The 16,449-nt window shown below is 49.0% G+C and overlaps 1 protein-coding gene across 1 annotated transcript in view; it reads left to right on the forward strand.

Annotated features, from left to right (window-relative positions):
• The window catches only part of HMMR (hyaluronan mediated motility receptor), a 415,301-nt gene that overhangs the window by 257,933 nt on the left and 140,919 nt on the right, over positions 1-16,449 (forward strand). The window contains exon 14 of the mRNA XM_085617832.1: positions 4,684-4,832. Within this exon, the coding sequence (XP_085473958.1) occupies positions 4,684-4,832 (149 nt within the window). The remainder of the gene's footprint in view (positions 1-4,683; positions 4,833-16,449) is intronic.

Raw genomic sequence — 16,449 nt, forward strand, 5'->3', positions numbered from 1 at the left:
ACAGGAGGCCAGTGGATTGGATACTTCCCAGAGTATGAACTCTCCTCTCCTAAGGCTGGAGTATTACAGGATGTTGCTCCTTATCACGTTGTAATAAGGAAAGCATCTGAGTTGCTTGATCTGCAGTTACCTACAGCTGAGGTGAAATCTAACATTCTAACAGGTTTTAAATAAATCTGTAGTTTCTGAGCCACTTCTGCCCTTCAATGAGGCCTTAACCGAGCCTATTTTAGAAGTCTGGCAAAATCCCTTGACTGCTTCAGTAGTTTCTAGGTCCATTGCAAGGAGGTACAGGCCAGCTCCTGGTGATCCAGTGTTTCTTTAATCGCATCCATCTCCTGAAAGTCTGGTGGTCCAGGCTTCTTGCGCAAAATCATCTTCTGGTTCATTCCCAACTATTTCAGGGGATAGGGATTCTAAAATAAAATGGAGCAATAGGCAAAGGATTTTCTTCTGCGAGTATGGCATTAAAGTCCACTAATGCTACCTGTTTACTTGGGAGATATATCCATGCTCTTATGGACTCTGTCAAGTAGGTGGCTCCTAATTTGCCTGAGGATGATGGGAATAATTTCCTGGAGGCTCTTTCTGACTCTCAGGCTGCAGCTCGTCAAGTTATACAATCTGGTTTGGACACAGATGACTCTGTGGCTCGTGTGATGGGGTCTTCTGTAGCAACAAGAAGACAAGCTTGGTTGCAGTCATCTGGATTTTTTCCTGATGTTCAGGCAGCCCTGTTGGATTTGCCCTTTGGTTCAAGACTTCTTGGCACTAACGCTGACTCTGCCTTACAATGCTTTAAGGATAGCAGAGCGACTGCAAGATCTCTGGGCCTTCAAATGTAGTCTAGAGGATACGGCTATAAGCGGTATCATGGTTTTGGAAGGGCTGCTTCCTTTCGTGGCCGCTAGCAACCTCAACAGGGCCATCCTCCCGAAATCCTTGGTACAAATAGTACAGCAGTAAAAACAGGGGCCGTCTTAGAGGAGCCCCTCGTCAGCAGTCCTCCTCCCGCCACCGTTGGTGCCTCAGGTAAGCAGTTCTAGATCCCCCATCTTAGAACATGTAGGTCCGGTAGGGGGTCTGGTTTCCCATTTTCTACAAGATTGGAAATCGATTACTTCAGACCGTTGGGTTTTAAATCTTGTAGAGAATGGGTACACCCTCCCTTTTATTTTTTTATTTTGTTCCTCCTTACTCCTTGCCGGGGTTGGTGTTCAGAAGACCACTTGCTGCTTTTGCAGCAGGAAGTTCTTACCTTGTTACAGAAAGGTGCGATATAGGTGGTTCCGGAGCAGGAAAGTGGTCAGGAGTGCTACTCGCAGTATTTCCTGATCCCCAAAAAGGATGGTCGATTGAGGCCTATCTTGGACCTCAGGACTTTGAATCTATACCTCCAGGCAGGAAAAGTTCAAAATGTTTACCTTGGCTCAGGTTCTTCTTGCGCTGCAACAGGAAGACTGGATGGTGTCCATCGCTCTGCAGGATGTGTATTTTCATCTTCCCATCCTGAAGTCTCATCAGAAGTATCTCCGGTTCACAGTAGGATGGCAACACTACCAGTTTGCGGTTCTTCTGTTTGGTCTGACTTCCGCACCTCGAGTCTTTATGAAGGTGATGCCGATGGTAGCAGCACATCTCAGAAGGTCAGGGGGTTCCTGTTTTTCCCCTACCTGGACGACTGGCTGTTGAAAGCAGAGTTTCCGTAGTTGGTTTTGCACCATTTGCAAGCAACAACGTAACTGTTGTTCAAGTTGGGTTTCTCAATAAATGCACCCAAATCTCACATGGTGCCTTCTCAGCGCTGCCTGCTCATAGGGACAATACTGGACACTACTGTGTCGGGCATTTCCGCCTCTGCAGAGGATTCTCGACATTTAGGAGAATTCCTTTGTTTCACGATGGAGCGGTTGTTCCAGTCCTGAAGGTTCTTTGCATGCTTGGTCTGTTAGCTTCCTGCATGCTGATGGTCAGTCATGCACGCTGGCACATGAGGGCACTCCAGTGGTGCCTCCACAGGCAGTGATTTCAACACAATGGAGATCTGTGGGAGAAGATCAGATTCTCCAGAGAGCTGACATGGTTGGGTGTGCAGGGCAACCTGTTTCAGGGAAAGTCCTTTCAGCCTCCTCCGCCGGTGGCCACAGTGATCACTGATGCCTCCACTTTAGGGTGGGGTGCTCATCTGGGGGATCTGGAGATAAAGGGTCTTTGGTCTCCAGAAGAAAGGTTGTTTCATATCAACCTTCTGGAATTGCAGGCGATACGTTTGGCACTATAGGCTTTCCTTCCTTCCCTTCGCGGTCAGTTGGTTCAGGTCCTGACAACACTACCGCGATGTGGTACATCAACAAACAGGGAGGGGTAGGGTCGTATTGTCTATCGAGAGGCTCTGCGACTCTGCTCCTGGGCTCGGAACCATGAGATGTGTGTATACGAATGTTTGTGCGGCCAGTCTGTCTGCATTACTCAGCTGATCACGAGACTGGTGGTCCATCACATCTTCGAGATCCCGTTGGTTGGACCGGTTTGCCACTCACAAGAAAGCGCACAGCCCGTTCTGCCGTCTCCAGTATCCGATGCGGGGAGCTCTGGGGGACGCATTTCAATTGGATTGGAGCTCGCAAACTCCTTTAAATGTTTCCTCCCATACCCTTGATTCCTTGGGTTCTGAGATTTGCCTACACCGGGCCAAAGTCAAATTGATCGCCCTGGATTGGCCAAGAAGGGTGTGGTACACAGATCTTCACCGCTCATCGCACCCTCCGCTCAGTCTCCCTCTCAGGGCAGACCTCCAGTCGCAGGGGCAGGTTCTACACCCCCACCTCCAGAGCATGCACCTTCATGCCTGGAGATTCAACGGGGCAACCTGAGTTCCTTCTCTTTCCTGCCGGATGTGGTGGATGTTATTTATTGTCCAGGCGACACCCCACTAAGTCTATTTATTCCCCCAGATGGTCTAGATTTGTCAAATGGTGTGGAGCGGTCCAGTGATCCGTTGAAGGCCCACTTGTCAGATGTTCTTCAGTTTTCGCTTTTCTTGCCCCTACAGGGTTGTGCTGTGGCCACTGTTAAGGGCTATTTGTCGGCTTTGTTGGCTTTTCTATGTTTGCTGGACCAGCCGTCTCTAAGTCCCCCATTGTTATGAGGTTCATTAAAGGACTTACTAATAGGTTTCCTTCGACTCCGTTCATTATGCCTCAGTGGGATTTAAATCTTCTTCTTACTTTTTTTAATGTGTTCTCCTTTTGAGCCTCTTCATACTTGCCCGTTGAGGCTTCTCTTTTAAGACTGTTTTCTTGGTTGACATTGCCTCGGCTAGGAGGGTAAGTGAGCTTCAGGCTCTTGGTTCTAAACCTTCATTCTTAACCATTCATGCAGATAAGTTGGTTCTAAGGACCAGGGCTGCTTTCCTTCCAAAGGTGGTTACACCTTTTCATTTGGTACAGTCCATTACTTTACATTCCTTCTATCCTTCCCCCATACGTTGGCCAAGAAGGACCTCATTCCACCAGAGCTAAATCTTCTTCTGCTTTGGCTAGAGGTGTTCATGTTTTTGTAAAGCAGCAACATGGGCCTCCCTCCACACCTTTGCAAAGCATTACTGCTTGGATTCGGAGGTTAGGAGGGATGGCCATTTTGCTTGTTCTGTGCTGCAAGATTTTTTTGGTAAAGTTAGGGGGACACCCTCCTGCAGGTGAGGTATGGCTTTGGGATTCTATTCAAAAGGTGAGGAATCCACAGGCAGAAGTATCCATCAGAAGAGCAAGTTAGTTACCTTTGGTTACGCGTTTTCTGGTGGATACAGTATCTGCCTGTGGATTCCTCACGGTTCCACCCGCCTCCCCGTTGTCCACCTGTTTCTACCAAAAAATGCTGTAACTGTTAAACATGGGTGTTTTTAATGTCTTTTTCAAGTTTGTGTTAATAATGGGAAATGTTTGGTCTGTTGCCCTTTTTCCATGCTTTTATTGGTTATGCATTTTTATATTTTGTATACATGTGAAAATGTGTCGGTCTGCCCGTTTGCCTCTGTTGCACGGAAAAAATGGGTGGAACTGGCGTCAGCACGCCGACTAGGTCTTTTTATGGCTGTCATACAGAGTCGCGAGCGGAGCTGGGAAAGAATTTCTGCGTAATGGTAGTGTAGGGGGTATTCAAAAGGTGAGCAATCCACAGGCAGATACTGGATCTTCCAGAAAAAGCGTTACCGAAGATAAGTAACTTGTTCATCTAGCTCTGGCCCTGAAAGGATTTCGTGCTGCGAAAGACTAGTTATCTGTGACTGGTTTCGCAGTTTAAGCTCTTCTAGATTCACATTACACTCCCACCTCCCCAATGAAGGAGAAGATCCTAAAACTGAGGTGTTGTAGGTTTGTGGTTGAGGACCTGTTCAGGTTTCACCTACATTGACACACACCAAGAGCAGAGGCAGTTTTGGACTCAACCACTGGATGGCAGAATTGTGCATAGCATACGACTCGCGAGAATCTACAAAACCATTTTTAAAGTTAAGTAACTGGTTGTCTTATGCCTTCCATAGGTATCACTGCTTGTGCAACTCATAAGGGACAAACTCCTACTTAGCACTTAAGGAAAAGTGTGAGGCATACTATGTGCTAGTTAGAAGTAACATTATTTTTTTTAATTGCCTTCATTTAATATGTTTATATATATTTTTAGAATGCCTTACCATTGAAGGCCAGGAAAAGGAGTATGCTCTGCAGGCTGAAGTAGATTTGCTGAAAAAAAAGGTTCAACAGGAAGAACAAGGAAGTCAAATGCTGCAGCAGAAGCAGAACAAATTGGTCTTTTCACTGCAGCAAGCAGAGGTACACAAATAACATTTGTTACTGTCTCTAGCATGTGTTCTCAAGAAACACCAGAGGTCTAGTGATTGTGTTCTGTTTAAAGAAGATGGATTAACTATTTTCTTTAAGGAATTCTAGGGACTGACTTGCATCATGCTCTGCAGGGTCTTCATAGAGCAAGGTGCACTGAGCTCAGTTGCCTCTTTACATATGATTCCTTAACCATGATTCACTGAACGTCGAGTCGTTACTATTTCTTAAATCAAATGGTTTTCATATGTTTGTTTTCGTTTTTAAAAAAAAATGTTTTATATATAATACTTTCTCCCACTCAATAAATCACTCGTGTCTGGATTCTCTTTCCATTGAAGTTTGTGATATTTTGTCAGGAGATGCCCAATGGGAGGAGTGCCTGCCTAAGTACCATGGGCCGCATTATTGGAAAAATTTGAACTCCTTCGCCCCAGTATTGTTAGACTTTGATTTCCAAATCTTCAGTGACCTAATTGGCAATGCTTCAGTGTTGGCCCGTCGATCTAATTCAGCCACTTAGCTGGTGCGTGCTAGATCCAACACTGCTGAAAAGGACAAAAACTGTCCCAAGTATGAGAGTTGCGGTGCCCAGTGATCTACCTGCCTGCATTCACTCAAAGACGAATCTTTGTCTAAGTATGACAATAAGATCTTAGGATGGAGGAAGATTGAAGTGGAGGGGATGGGTTTGGCAAAGAATGCTGCTTGCACACACCCCCCTTTATGTTTACTTGCAGAAATAATTTTTAATTCAGAGGGCCTGGGTTCTGGTAGTGTTGTACTTGACCCTCTGCAGGAGTCATCCCCAAACCTTTTTGCCTTCGCTCCTGTTTTACTGAATTTGTTTGTTGGTTTTAGGACTCCTCGCACTTTACCAGTCCTAAAGTGCTCAAGCCATAAAATATGCTACAATTGGCGTAAACCTGGTAGGCATATTTAATTTACTTAAATACCTAGAAAAGAGGGGTGCCATACACCCAGAGCTAGTAAATTAAATGCGATTTGGTGGCCTGCAGCACTTTTTGCGCGATCGACTTCAGTAGCCTCGTAACAATGTCTCCGGCCTGACATTTGACCCTGTAGTCTAGTTTAACCTGCCAATTTGACTTAACAAAATGATCCCCTTGCCAAGCCTGTAAATCCCTTTTTATTACATATATTACCCATAAGGTAGGCTCTAGACAGTTCATTGGGCAGGGTGCATTGTAATAAAAAATGGTAAGGATTTTTGGTCGGTCGTTAAAGGCATGCGGTCTCTAGGCAACTTATGTCTCCTATTAGTTGTAATATCTCTAGTGAGTCCTGGGAAGCGCATTTGAGTAAGTTATATTCTGCTCCGGCTGTACCTATAATCATTAATGAGTATATAATGACTAACAGGGTTTCGATTGACCTATCTAAGGTAGAGGAGGCTATCGATCAGAGCCTGGGAGGTAAAGCCCCTGGCCCAGATGGCTTGCCCATCGACCTTATCAAAAGTCATCCTGATTTTTGGGCGCACCTATTGAATGTTTTTAATTTAATTAATTCCCCTATACCCCATACTTGGTCCTCCAGTATTATTGTGCCTATTTTTAAAAAGGGGGACCGCTCAAACCAGAGTTATTACAGGCCGATCTCCCTGATTGATAATACGCTGAATTTTGGGGAGGGTCCTGTATAACAATTAGGTCATGGGCCGAGGAGTGTCAGATTTTACATCCTTGCTAGTTGGGGTTTAGGAGTAATATCGGTACTGTTGAACAATGCCTCAACCTGATTATCGGCAAATATGATGTAGCTAAGAAAACACCAAAATATCTGGCATTCATGGATCTCATGTCGGCCTTCGACTTTAACAGGTCTCGGCTCTGGACTACCCTATTAAACTATGGTCTGGATGAGTCCCTTGTATCCTTTTTAGCTTATCTGCATAAAGACCTACACGCCCGGGTGCGCATAAGCAGGGACTGGGAGGTCTAAAAAATTATTGAAGTTGGTAGAGGGGTCAGGCAAGGATGTGTCCTGGCCCCTCTTTAATTCATCTTGTATATTAACGATCTGAATAAGTATCTGATAACATTGACCCAAGACGTCCCACGCATTAACGGCAATAAACTTCCGGCCCTGTTATATGCCGATGATGCGGTGCTGATGGGTCACACCCCAAAAGCCCTTCATATTCTGGTGCGTGGTTTTGTAGAGTTTATGGCCGCCCTGGATTTATGCACTAATTTCAAAAAATCCTTTTTAATGGCGTGTGGGTCAAAAGTATTTCAAGTCATCAATAGTTTTAAATTCTAATAGTTTACAGAGCACTCGCACTTTCCCATATCTTGGTCTGGTATTTGCCTCAAATGGATTATGGGCGGACCATGTGGCTTATTGCAGGAGGAAGTTCACAAATTCTACCAACACGATACTCTGGTTATCAAAGCCGAGGAACACTGAGGTGGTATCTGCCACTGTTAAAATTTTTAGACTCCAATGTATACCTATTGCCACTTATGGCGCTGAAGTTTGGGGACATACTAATAGTGGCATCATCCAGGATGAGGAGAATAGATTGTCATAAAATCCTGGGTGCACCTATTTCTTCCTCTAAATATGCCTTTCACTGTGAACTTAACCTGCCATATATTGAAGATTACATTAAAGCTCGCCCAGCATTATTTTGGCTGAGAGTTTGGAGAAATCCCACGGCCCAACTAACAAGAGATAATATCAGAATATTTGAAATGTGATAAGGGAATGAACATACCTTGGTTGGCAGTGGTACACAAGTTTATCCAGTGTGAATTGCAAACACTTATTTTCAAATCCTTTAGACCGCGGCACTATTAGCAGTAAATCCCTTCAGATGGCTCTCTATGCATTCTATAGGGATTCCAGATTGGATAAAGAGCGCAAGAAAGTCAGTCGCTAGATATGTGTATTGAGAATGTTTCACGTACACCTTCTAGCTATTTATTAAAACCAATTAGTAGCTGGGAAAGGGGGCTACTCTTCCGGCTGAGGACTGACGCCATGAAATTTATGCTCTTTCCCGCTGGGTTTACCTCTAACCTTGATCTATTGCCATGTAATAGCCAACAGAAACAATAGATGTTGCACTTTTTATTTTTCTGCTGCTATTATTCAATACTCACTAAAAGGTTTTTACTTCCGTATTTTAAAGCCTCACTGGAGACTGACTATAAGGCTGCATATGGGAAGTTCTTTGCTTTAAAAAATGATGAGCTAACCTTTCGGTTTTGCTCGTTCTTGGAGGCGGCGGTACGTACTCGTAACTCTGTGCCCCTGCTGAATCCTTTTGTATTTTACCTTGATATTTTAACTTGTTATGTCATTTTAATAGATTTTGCACTTTCCATCTTGTGTACTGTACTACTGGAGGACTAATGTTAGTTTCAACTGGATTCTTTTTAACTGTTCTTTTGATGCTGATATTTTTCGTTGAATATGCTGCTGTTTGTCTGCACTTTTATGGATATATATATTTGTATCCCAATAAAGTTTATTTAAATCTGAAAACTCCACTTTTAGGAAGTTGGTATCTTTATGGTAACCTTTTGGTGCCTGCAGCCTGTTTCCTGGGTCACATGACTAGGTGTAATTGGAAGTTGGCCTTTGTGTATTCCTCCCACACAGTATCACAAAAGGTGGGTGCTAGGTGTTGTCAGGATGGGCCATCTTGGCAAGATGGCAGGGGTCGGACCTGTCACCTAGCACGCATGCATTAGAGGGGCTCCCTCAGCACACACAAAGTACTGCACACTAGTCCATTGTGACCCCAGTCGTTCTGGAACTAGGGCAGGGTGGCAGCATGTTCTAGACACTTCTGTAAGGGTTCACTCCAGAAGCTTGTCCCTAGTCAAAGGGGAAACAAAGTATTAAAATGGGACACTCAGACCCACTCTTCAGTACACTCCTGGACTTATGGTTACTACAGAAGAACTACCCTGCTGCCTGAGTTCTGCCCTGATCCCAGGCCACTTGAGGGATTCCAAGGGTCAGCTGACTAACCTGTTCTGAGCTACAGGGACAAAGCAAGCTCCAGCGGTTTCCGAGGGCGGGGGGAGGCCACCAGGTGGTGTTCCAGGCGACAGGGTTTGGACCCATGATGAGTACTTCCGTTTTGTTTAGTTGTAGGCAGCTGTTTTCCATCCATTTGACACCGGCTTCCATGCCTTCTTGAAAGTCCGTAGGTTCTGATGATGGGGGTGAGCGGAGCCATGTAGACGTTGAAGAGCGTAGGGTTGAGGGAGGACCGCTGGGGGACTCGGTAGGTGTAGGGTCTGAGAGGAAAGGCCGAGAGGGGGGGGGGGGGGGGAGAGAGAGTCTGACCTGCAGCGTTCTGCCGAAGAGGAAGGAGCGGATCCAGTAGAGGGCCTTGTCTTGGATCTCTGCGTTGTAGTCTGCGTATTAGGGTGCGGTGAGAGACTGTGTTGAACGCAGCTGAGGTCAAGGAGGATGAGGGCTGCAGTTTCTCCTTTGTCCAGTAAGGTACGGATGTCATCTGTTGCGACGATGAGGGTGGTTTCCGTACAGTTTTTTTTCCTGAAGCCGGATTGGGAGGAGTCGAGGATGTTGTGCTCTTCGATTAATGTGGCGAGTTGACTGTTGATGGATTTCTGAGTTTCGCTGGGAACGGGAGCAGGGAGATGGGTCTGTAGTCTTTGAGTTCGGTGGTGTCCGCCGAGGGTTTCTTCAGAAGGGGGTTGATCTCTGCGTGTTTCCAGTCTGGGAACGAGGCTGTTGCCAGGGAGCGCTTGATGGTGTGGCAGAGCAATGGTGCGATGGTGTCGGCGTCTATGTTGAAAATGTGGTGGGGGCAGGGGGTCCATGGAGGTCCCTGAGTGGATTGACTTCGTCTTCAGTGTCATCCGTGATGAGGGCGGTCTAGTTGTCGATCGCTGGCTTCAGGGTGTCGGGTAGTTGGTGAGGGTGCAGTGTGTTGGTTGTCTTTGTCAAAGTTGTTGTAGATGCTCTTGATTTTTTTTGGTGGAAAAGGTGCAGAGTTTGTCCCACAGGTGTGAGGGAGCGATGTCGGTAGACTCGCTAGTGGGTTGGGCGAACTCCTTGATGAAGAGTTCTTTGCTGTTGTGTGCATGAGTGGATTCTGTCTTCAATAGCTTTTTTCCTTGTTTTTGTTGAGTTGGTGGTGAGCGTTGGTGGTGGCTCTGAAGTTGTTGTGGGCTTCTGTGGATTTGGTGTTCCTCCAGGCCTTTTCGCAGCGGCAAGTGCATCTGGACTCTCGAAGTTCGGTGGTGAACCACCTAGCTTTCTTGGCGTGGGTGTTGTTGTTCTTGAGGGAGGGTTATGGGGTTGGTGCTGTCTGAGATCCATCTGTGCAGAGTTCGGGCTTCGGTGTTGGGGTCGTTGTTTTCTGCGATGGTTGAAATTGCTGAGTGACGAGGTTAGCTGGTGGTCTGTGATTCTGGTCCAGTTTCTTCATGGGAACAGGTGCTAGTGTCTGTGGATGGTGGGGGTTCTGAAGGTGAAGTGGACGCATCGATGGTCAGTCCATGGGAGTTCGGTGGTGTGGCTGAAGGTGATGGAGTTTCATGTTGTGAAGAGGGGGACGAGGGTGTGTCCTGAGTGCATGGGTTCAGTCACGATCTGGCGGAGTCCAATGTTGTGGAGTTTGTCCATTAGGGATGTGGTGCTGGAGTCCATTTGGTTGTTGAGGTAGAAGTTGAGCTCTCCCAGTAGGGTGTAGTTGGTGGACGCGATGGCATGCAGGGAGATGTCCGTGATGGAGTTTGCAAAAAGTCCGTAGGATCCAGGGGGTCGGTAGATGAGGGTTCCTCGGAGGGTGGATCACTGGTGGTGGAATTAAGGGGGCCTTTGGGTGGTTACCTGTCTTGCCACTGGCTTGACAGGTTACACAGGAGCTGACAAACTCCTTCACCTTCTGAGTCATCTGGGACCACTAAAGTGGTTAACTAGCCTTTCCCAGGTTTTTGCTTCGCCCAGATGTCCAGCTAGAAGGATGTCATGAGCTAAAGTTAGGAGGAACTCCCTGTACTTCTGAGACACTACCACTCTCCTGGTGGCTCCTGGGTTTGGTTCTCTGGCCTCAGTGTACAGTAGTCCCTTTCCCCAATAAACTCTGTGGGTACCACTGATCTCTCCCTTTTCCTGTGCAGCAGCTTGCTTCCTCAGGCTTTCAAGAGTTGTGACAGTCCTGCTGTCCATGGCACAGCTCTAACCCCCTGGGCCTAAGAGTTCAATCTGGTAAGGGTCATGCTCCATGGGCTCAGTTCCCTCTGTGTTGTCCAAGTCCTATCCCTGATCCTTTTGCTGTACAGAAGCTGGTTCCCCAGTCTTACCTTTTCTTTTGGAAGGTTGGGCCATACTTTCAGGCTCCAACACTTCTTTTTCACCCTGTTTTCTGCTCTGTACTCTGGTGTTTGCACACACCAATTCAGGGATATCCAGCATTGCTGCATGGGTTTTTAGCTCAACCTCAGCCCATGCTGGGATTTCCAGGTCCCTGCCAAGCAGGCTAATGTCACCCTAGCCATTGTGTGATTAGTGTTAACACTGTCAACATTTGTGACTGGGTAAGTTCAACCAACCAAGTATTGCTCAAGAGAAAACCATTGTATCTCACATAGTGACACTGGCACCTGTATCCCTCAGAGCTTCTATCCTAGTTCCATTAATCCAGTGGTATTGTAAGTACTTTAAGTTGGGTGGCCACACAGCTACAGTGGCAAACTCTAATTCCCCTTCTGACACTAGAACTTTTTCAGTGTGCAACCCGATTTGCTCTTGGCACACTTTTGATCCCATCTGGATACTTGGTACACCAGTTGTAGCTATAATAGGACATGGGGCCTTCTTGATTGGGCAAGCAGCATCTCCAGTTAAGTACCCCAACGTCATACAGTTGTTACACCAGGCCTTTAAAGGATCGAAGTTCTTTACCCTTGTTAGAAATGGGATGTTCGAGGCATATGAGCTGCCGATTACACACTTGTGCATAGATCGCCATCTGGTGTTGGGCCCGGATGTTTGCAGTTGTTTTTCCTTTTGGAAAGTCTTTGGAAGTCACAAGGTCGGTGACTCCTCCTTTGGATCGTATTGCGCATGGGCTTCGGCTCATCCTCAGTTTTTTTCAGCCATCGGGCTCTGATGTGATCATCGGGCTCCGGTTCGGAACAGCTTCCAGTTCGTTGAGTGATGCGCGATCCTCACCCCAATTCGCGGTATTGTTTCGATCGCCATCTCCCCACTCGACGCGGCTCTCATCGGCAAGAAGCTTCGATTCCAGTCGTCAACTGCCTTCGGGCCTACCCAAGCCCCAGTCCTGGCTAATAGAAAGGATCCCTTCAAGAAGTGCCCTCGATGTGGGTCCAATTCCCCCACACCGATCTCCACGAAGTATGGTAATCTCTTCCTCTCCTCTGAACATGAGGCTCAAGACTGTCTGGCGTGTAAGTCCTTCCGGTCCAAGAAAACCATTCGAGACCGAAGGGCCAGAAGAACCATGGCACACTCGTCGACGGCATTTCCGGACAACCTCTTCGGGGAAGTCGTCGACGCTCCAGAAGAACACCACACATGTGGAGGACATAACTCCAGCACAGAGGGTTGTGAGTACTAAGCTACCCCCCCCCCCCCCCCCCCCCCTCACCACACCCTCACCGGCACCGAAAAAGGCTCGGTCACGCCTTCGCCTCCGGGCCTAAGCAAGACCAAAGACACTTGTTTCCCACACCGCACCTTCGGGACCGGTAAAGAAGCAGATTAAGCATTCCGGCGGCTCAGGCTTGAGCCACCCCACCATCGGTGCCAATAAACACTCTTCGGCACCGAAAAAGAAAATGGCCTCCGCTTCAACACCGAGCCCCGCACCGACACACTTGGTGTCGAAACCCAGCTCCTCGGTACTGACACTATCTTCGCACCGACAAAAGCACACAAGGTCACCGACACTTCTAAGCCGAAATCCATCTCGGCCCCTACCAAACAATCAGACCTTTCCAAGCATAGTTCCAAACAACGAACCAGCACGGGTCAAGCAAAAAAAACAGACGCCGACTGACCAACCCACCTCACCAGAACTCCTTACACCGGATCCATTACAAAAAACACTAACCAAGGATCCTAAGACCGGACATTTGATGCTCCATTAAAGAGACAGCTGGAAAAACCTGCTCCACCTCCAAAGAGGAAGGACTCTGCTCCCTCCACCTGGCCCTCCCCCCCCCCCCCCCCCCCCTCCACCTTGGCCCTCCCCCCCCCCCCCCTCCACCTGGCCCTCCCCCCCCCCCCCCCCCCCCCTCCACCTGGCCCTCCCCCCCCCCCTCCACCTGGCCCTCCCCCCCCCCACTCCACCTGGCCCTCCCCCCCCTCCCCTGGCCCTCCCCCCCCCCCCCCCCTCCACCTGGCCCTCCCCCCCCCCCCCCTCCACCTGGCCCTCCCCCCCCCCCTCCACCTGGCCCTCCCCCCCCCCCCCCTCCACCTGGCCCTCCCCCCCCCCCCCTCCACCTGGCCCTCCCCCCCCCCCCCCCCCCCACCCTGCCCCCCCCCCCCCCCACCTGCCCCCCCCCCCCCCACCTGGCCCTCCCCCCCCCCCCCCCCCCCCACCTGGCCCTCCCCCCCCCCCTCCACCTGGCCCTCCCCCCTCCACCTGGCCCTCCCCCCTCCCACCGGCCTCCCTCCACCCTCCACCTGGCCCTCCCCCCTCCACCTGGCCCTCCCCCCTCCACCTTCCCCTCCCCCCTCCACCTTCCCCTCCCCCCTCCACCTTCCCCTCCCCCCTCCACCTTCCCTCCCCCCTCCACCTTCCCCTCCCCCCTCCACCTTCCCCTCCCCCCCCTCCACCTTCCCCTCCCCCCCTCCACCTTCCCCTCCCCCCCCTCCACCTTCCCCTCCCCCCCCTCCACCTTCCCCTCCCCCCTCCACCTTCCCCTCCCCCCTCCACCTTCCCCTCCCCCCTCCACCTTCCCCTCCCCCCTCCACCTTCCCCTCCCCCCTCCACCTTCCCCTCCCCCCTCCACCTTCCCCTCCCCCCTCCACCTTCCCCTCCCCACCTCCACCTTCCCCTTCCCACCTCCACCTTCCCCTTCCCACCTCCACCTTCCCCTTCCCACCTCCACCTTCCCCTTCCCACCTCCACCTTCCCCTTCCCACCTCCACCTTCCCCTCCCCCCACCTCCACCTTCCCCTCCCCACCTCCACCTTCCCCTCCCCACCTCCACCTTCCCCTCCCCACCTTATCATTCCCCAACACCCTCTCTGGATGATGATGATCAGGGGGATCCATATGATGACATATGAGATGTACTCCAAAATTTACCTACAGGGAACCCCACTCCCACGATCCCCAGACCCATGGGACGATTATAATATCCCTGACATCCCTAACGTCCCACAGGATGATCTCTACTCTTCCAGACCTTCCCCCACCAGAAGACTCACTGGGGTTCAACCATCTACTACAAAAGGCGGCACACTATTACTGGGTAGATCTCCTTACTGATCCCGTGGAGGAGGATTTCCCACTTGATACGTTTGACACCACACATAGGACTACCTCCATATTGCCTATGCTCAAGGGAGTTATAAAACAGTCAGAGCCAGGGTCATTAACCCGTGCATTGAGAAGAAATATAAATCCGCCCCTACAGATCCCTCCTACATCAGAGGGCCAGCACCACTAGATTCTCTGGTAGTGTCCACATCACGTTAAAGGGCCAACTCCCAAGCTTCAGGCGAAGCACCACCACCTGACAAAGTCTAAACTCTTGGACGCATCAGGCAAGTGTACTGCATCCCAAACTGCCAACATTTAGCGTATCGCTAATACACAAGCGCTACTAGCCAGGTATGACCGGGCCCATAATGACGAATTAGAAGCCATAATGCAACATCTCCCTGATAAATACAAACCTAGGGCCAACGAGCTAATTCAGGAGGGCAAAACCATTACTAATACCTCCATACGTTGTGCCCTAGATGCAGCAGACACAGCCTCCAGGGCCATCAATACTAGTGTCCTCCTCCGTCGCCATACCTCTTAACCCAGAACCTTGGAGAGATCAGACACCCGGACCCAGCTCCGCTCAACCTTGCGATCTGGCTCCTGAAATCCTAGAATTCGGTTATCTAAATCTTCCCCCTGACTGTATGAAAGTCATCAAAGTAGCTAGGTGACCCACCACTAGGGCGTGCTACGCCGCCAAGTGGAAACCTTTTGTCTATTGTCGCAACAATACCATCAATCCCCTAGATGTCTCCATTCAACACATCATAGGCTACTTACTCCACCTACAAAGGTGCAATCTAGCCTACACGTCCATTTGCCTGCACCTCGCAGCTATAGCAGCTTACCTACAAAACAGGCAACATCTATCACTCTTTAGAGTACCTGCCATTAAAGTCTTCATGGAAGGCCTTAAAAGAATAATTCCGCCCAGAGTGCCACTCTCACCTGTGTGGAACCTAAATATCGTTCTCACCAGACTAATGGGGCCTCCCTTCGAACCACTACACAAATGTGAACTCCAATTTTTAACGTGGAAACCCGCTTTTCTTCTAGCCATCACTTCCCTCAGAAGGGTCAGTGAGATACAAGCACTTACCATTCAAGAACCTTTTCTAAAAATGCACCATAACAGTTGTTCTCCGTACCAACCCAAAATTCCTCCCTAAAGTCATTTCTCCCTTTCACCTAAACCAATCTGTAGAACTACCAGTATTCTTCTCGCAACCACAGACCGTTGCAGAAAGAGCTCTCCACACACTAGATGTCAAACAAGCCTTACTCTACTACATCTAGAGAACACAACCTTTCCGTAGGACCAAACAACTGTTTGTCTCTTTCTCTCCACCACACAAGGGCAACACCATCTCCAAGTAGGGGATAGCTAGGTGGATTGTCAAATGCATTCAGATTTGTTACCACAAAGCAAAACGAACGCTATCCGTTCCCCCTAAAGCCCATTCTACAGGTAAAATAGGGGCTTCAATGGCTTTTCTAGGAAACCTCCCATTAGATATCTGCAAAGCAGCTACATGGTCAACACCGCACACTTTCACTAAACACTTGTGTAGATGTGCAAACTAAGCAACAGGCTAGTGTGGGCCTGGCTGTACTCAACTTTATTTCAAACCACGGCAACAGATAAGGGTGGTTGCCGCTAAGGATGGGTACTGCTATATAATCTATGCACAAGTGTATTATCTGCAGCTCATATGCCTCGAACGGAATATGCTACTTACCAGTATTCATCTGTTCTTGGCATGTAGAGCTGCAGATCTACACACGCCCACTGGCCTCCCTGGCTACCTTTATCTGTTCCAGTTTATCTTATTTAGATTCTACACACATGGGCCTCTTCACTGTTATTACTACGCTCCATCTTTCCCTGCTGGCGAAAAACAATCTGAGGATGGAGGCGAAGCCCATGCGCAATACGATCCAAAGGAGGAGTCACCGACCTCGTGACTTCCAAAGACTTTCCAAAAGGAAAAACAAGTGCAAACATCCTGGCCCAACACCAGTTGGCGATCTATGCACAAGTGTGTAGATCTGCAGCTCTACATGCCAAGAACAGATGCATACTGGTAAGTAGCATATTCCTTCTGGTTGGCTAAGGTTTGCACCCAA

The sequence above is a fragment of the Triturus cristatus genome, chromosome 7, assembly GCF_964204655.1.
Source record: "Triturus cristatus chromosome 7, aTriCri1.1, whole genome shotgun sequence".
In the NCBI taxonomy this organism is placed as follows: Eukaryota; Metazoa; Chordata; class Amphibia; order Caudata; family Salamandridae; genus Triturus; species Triturus cristatus.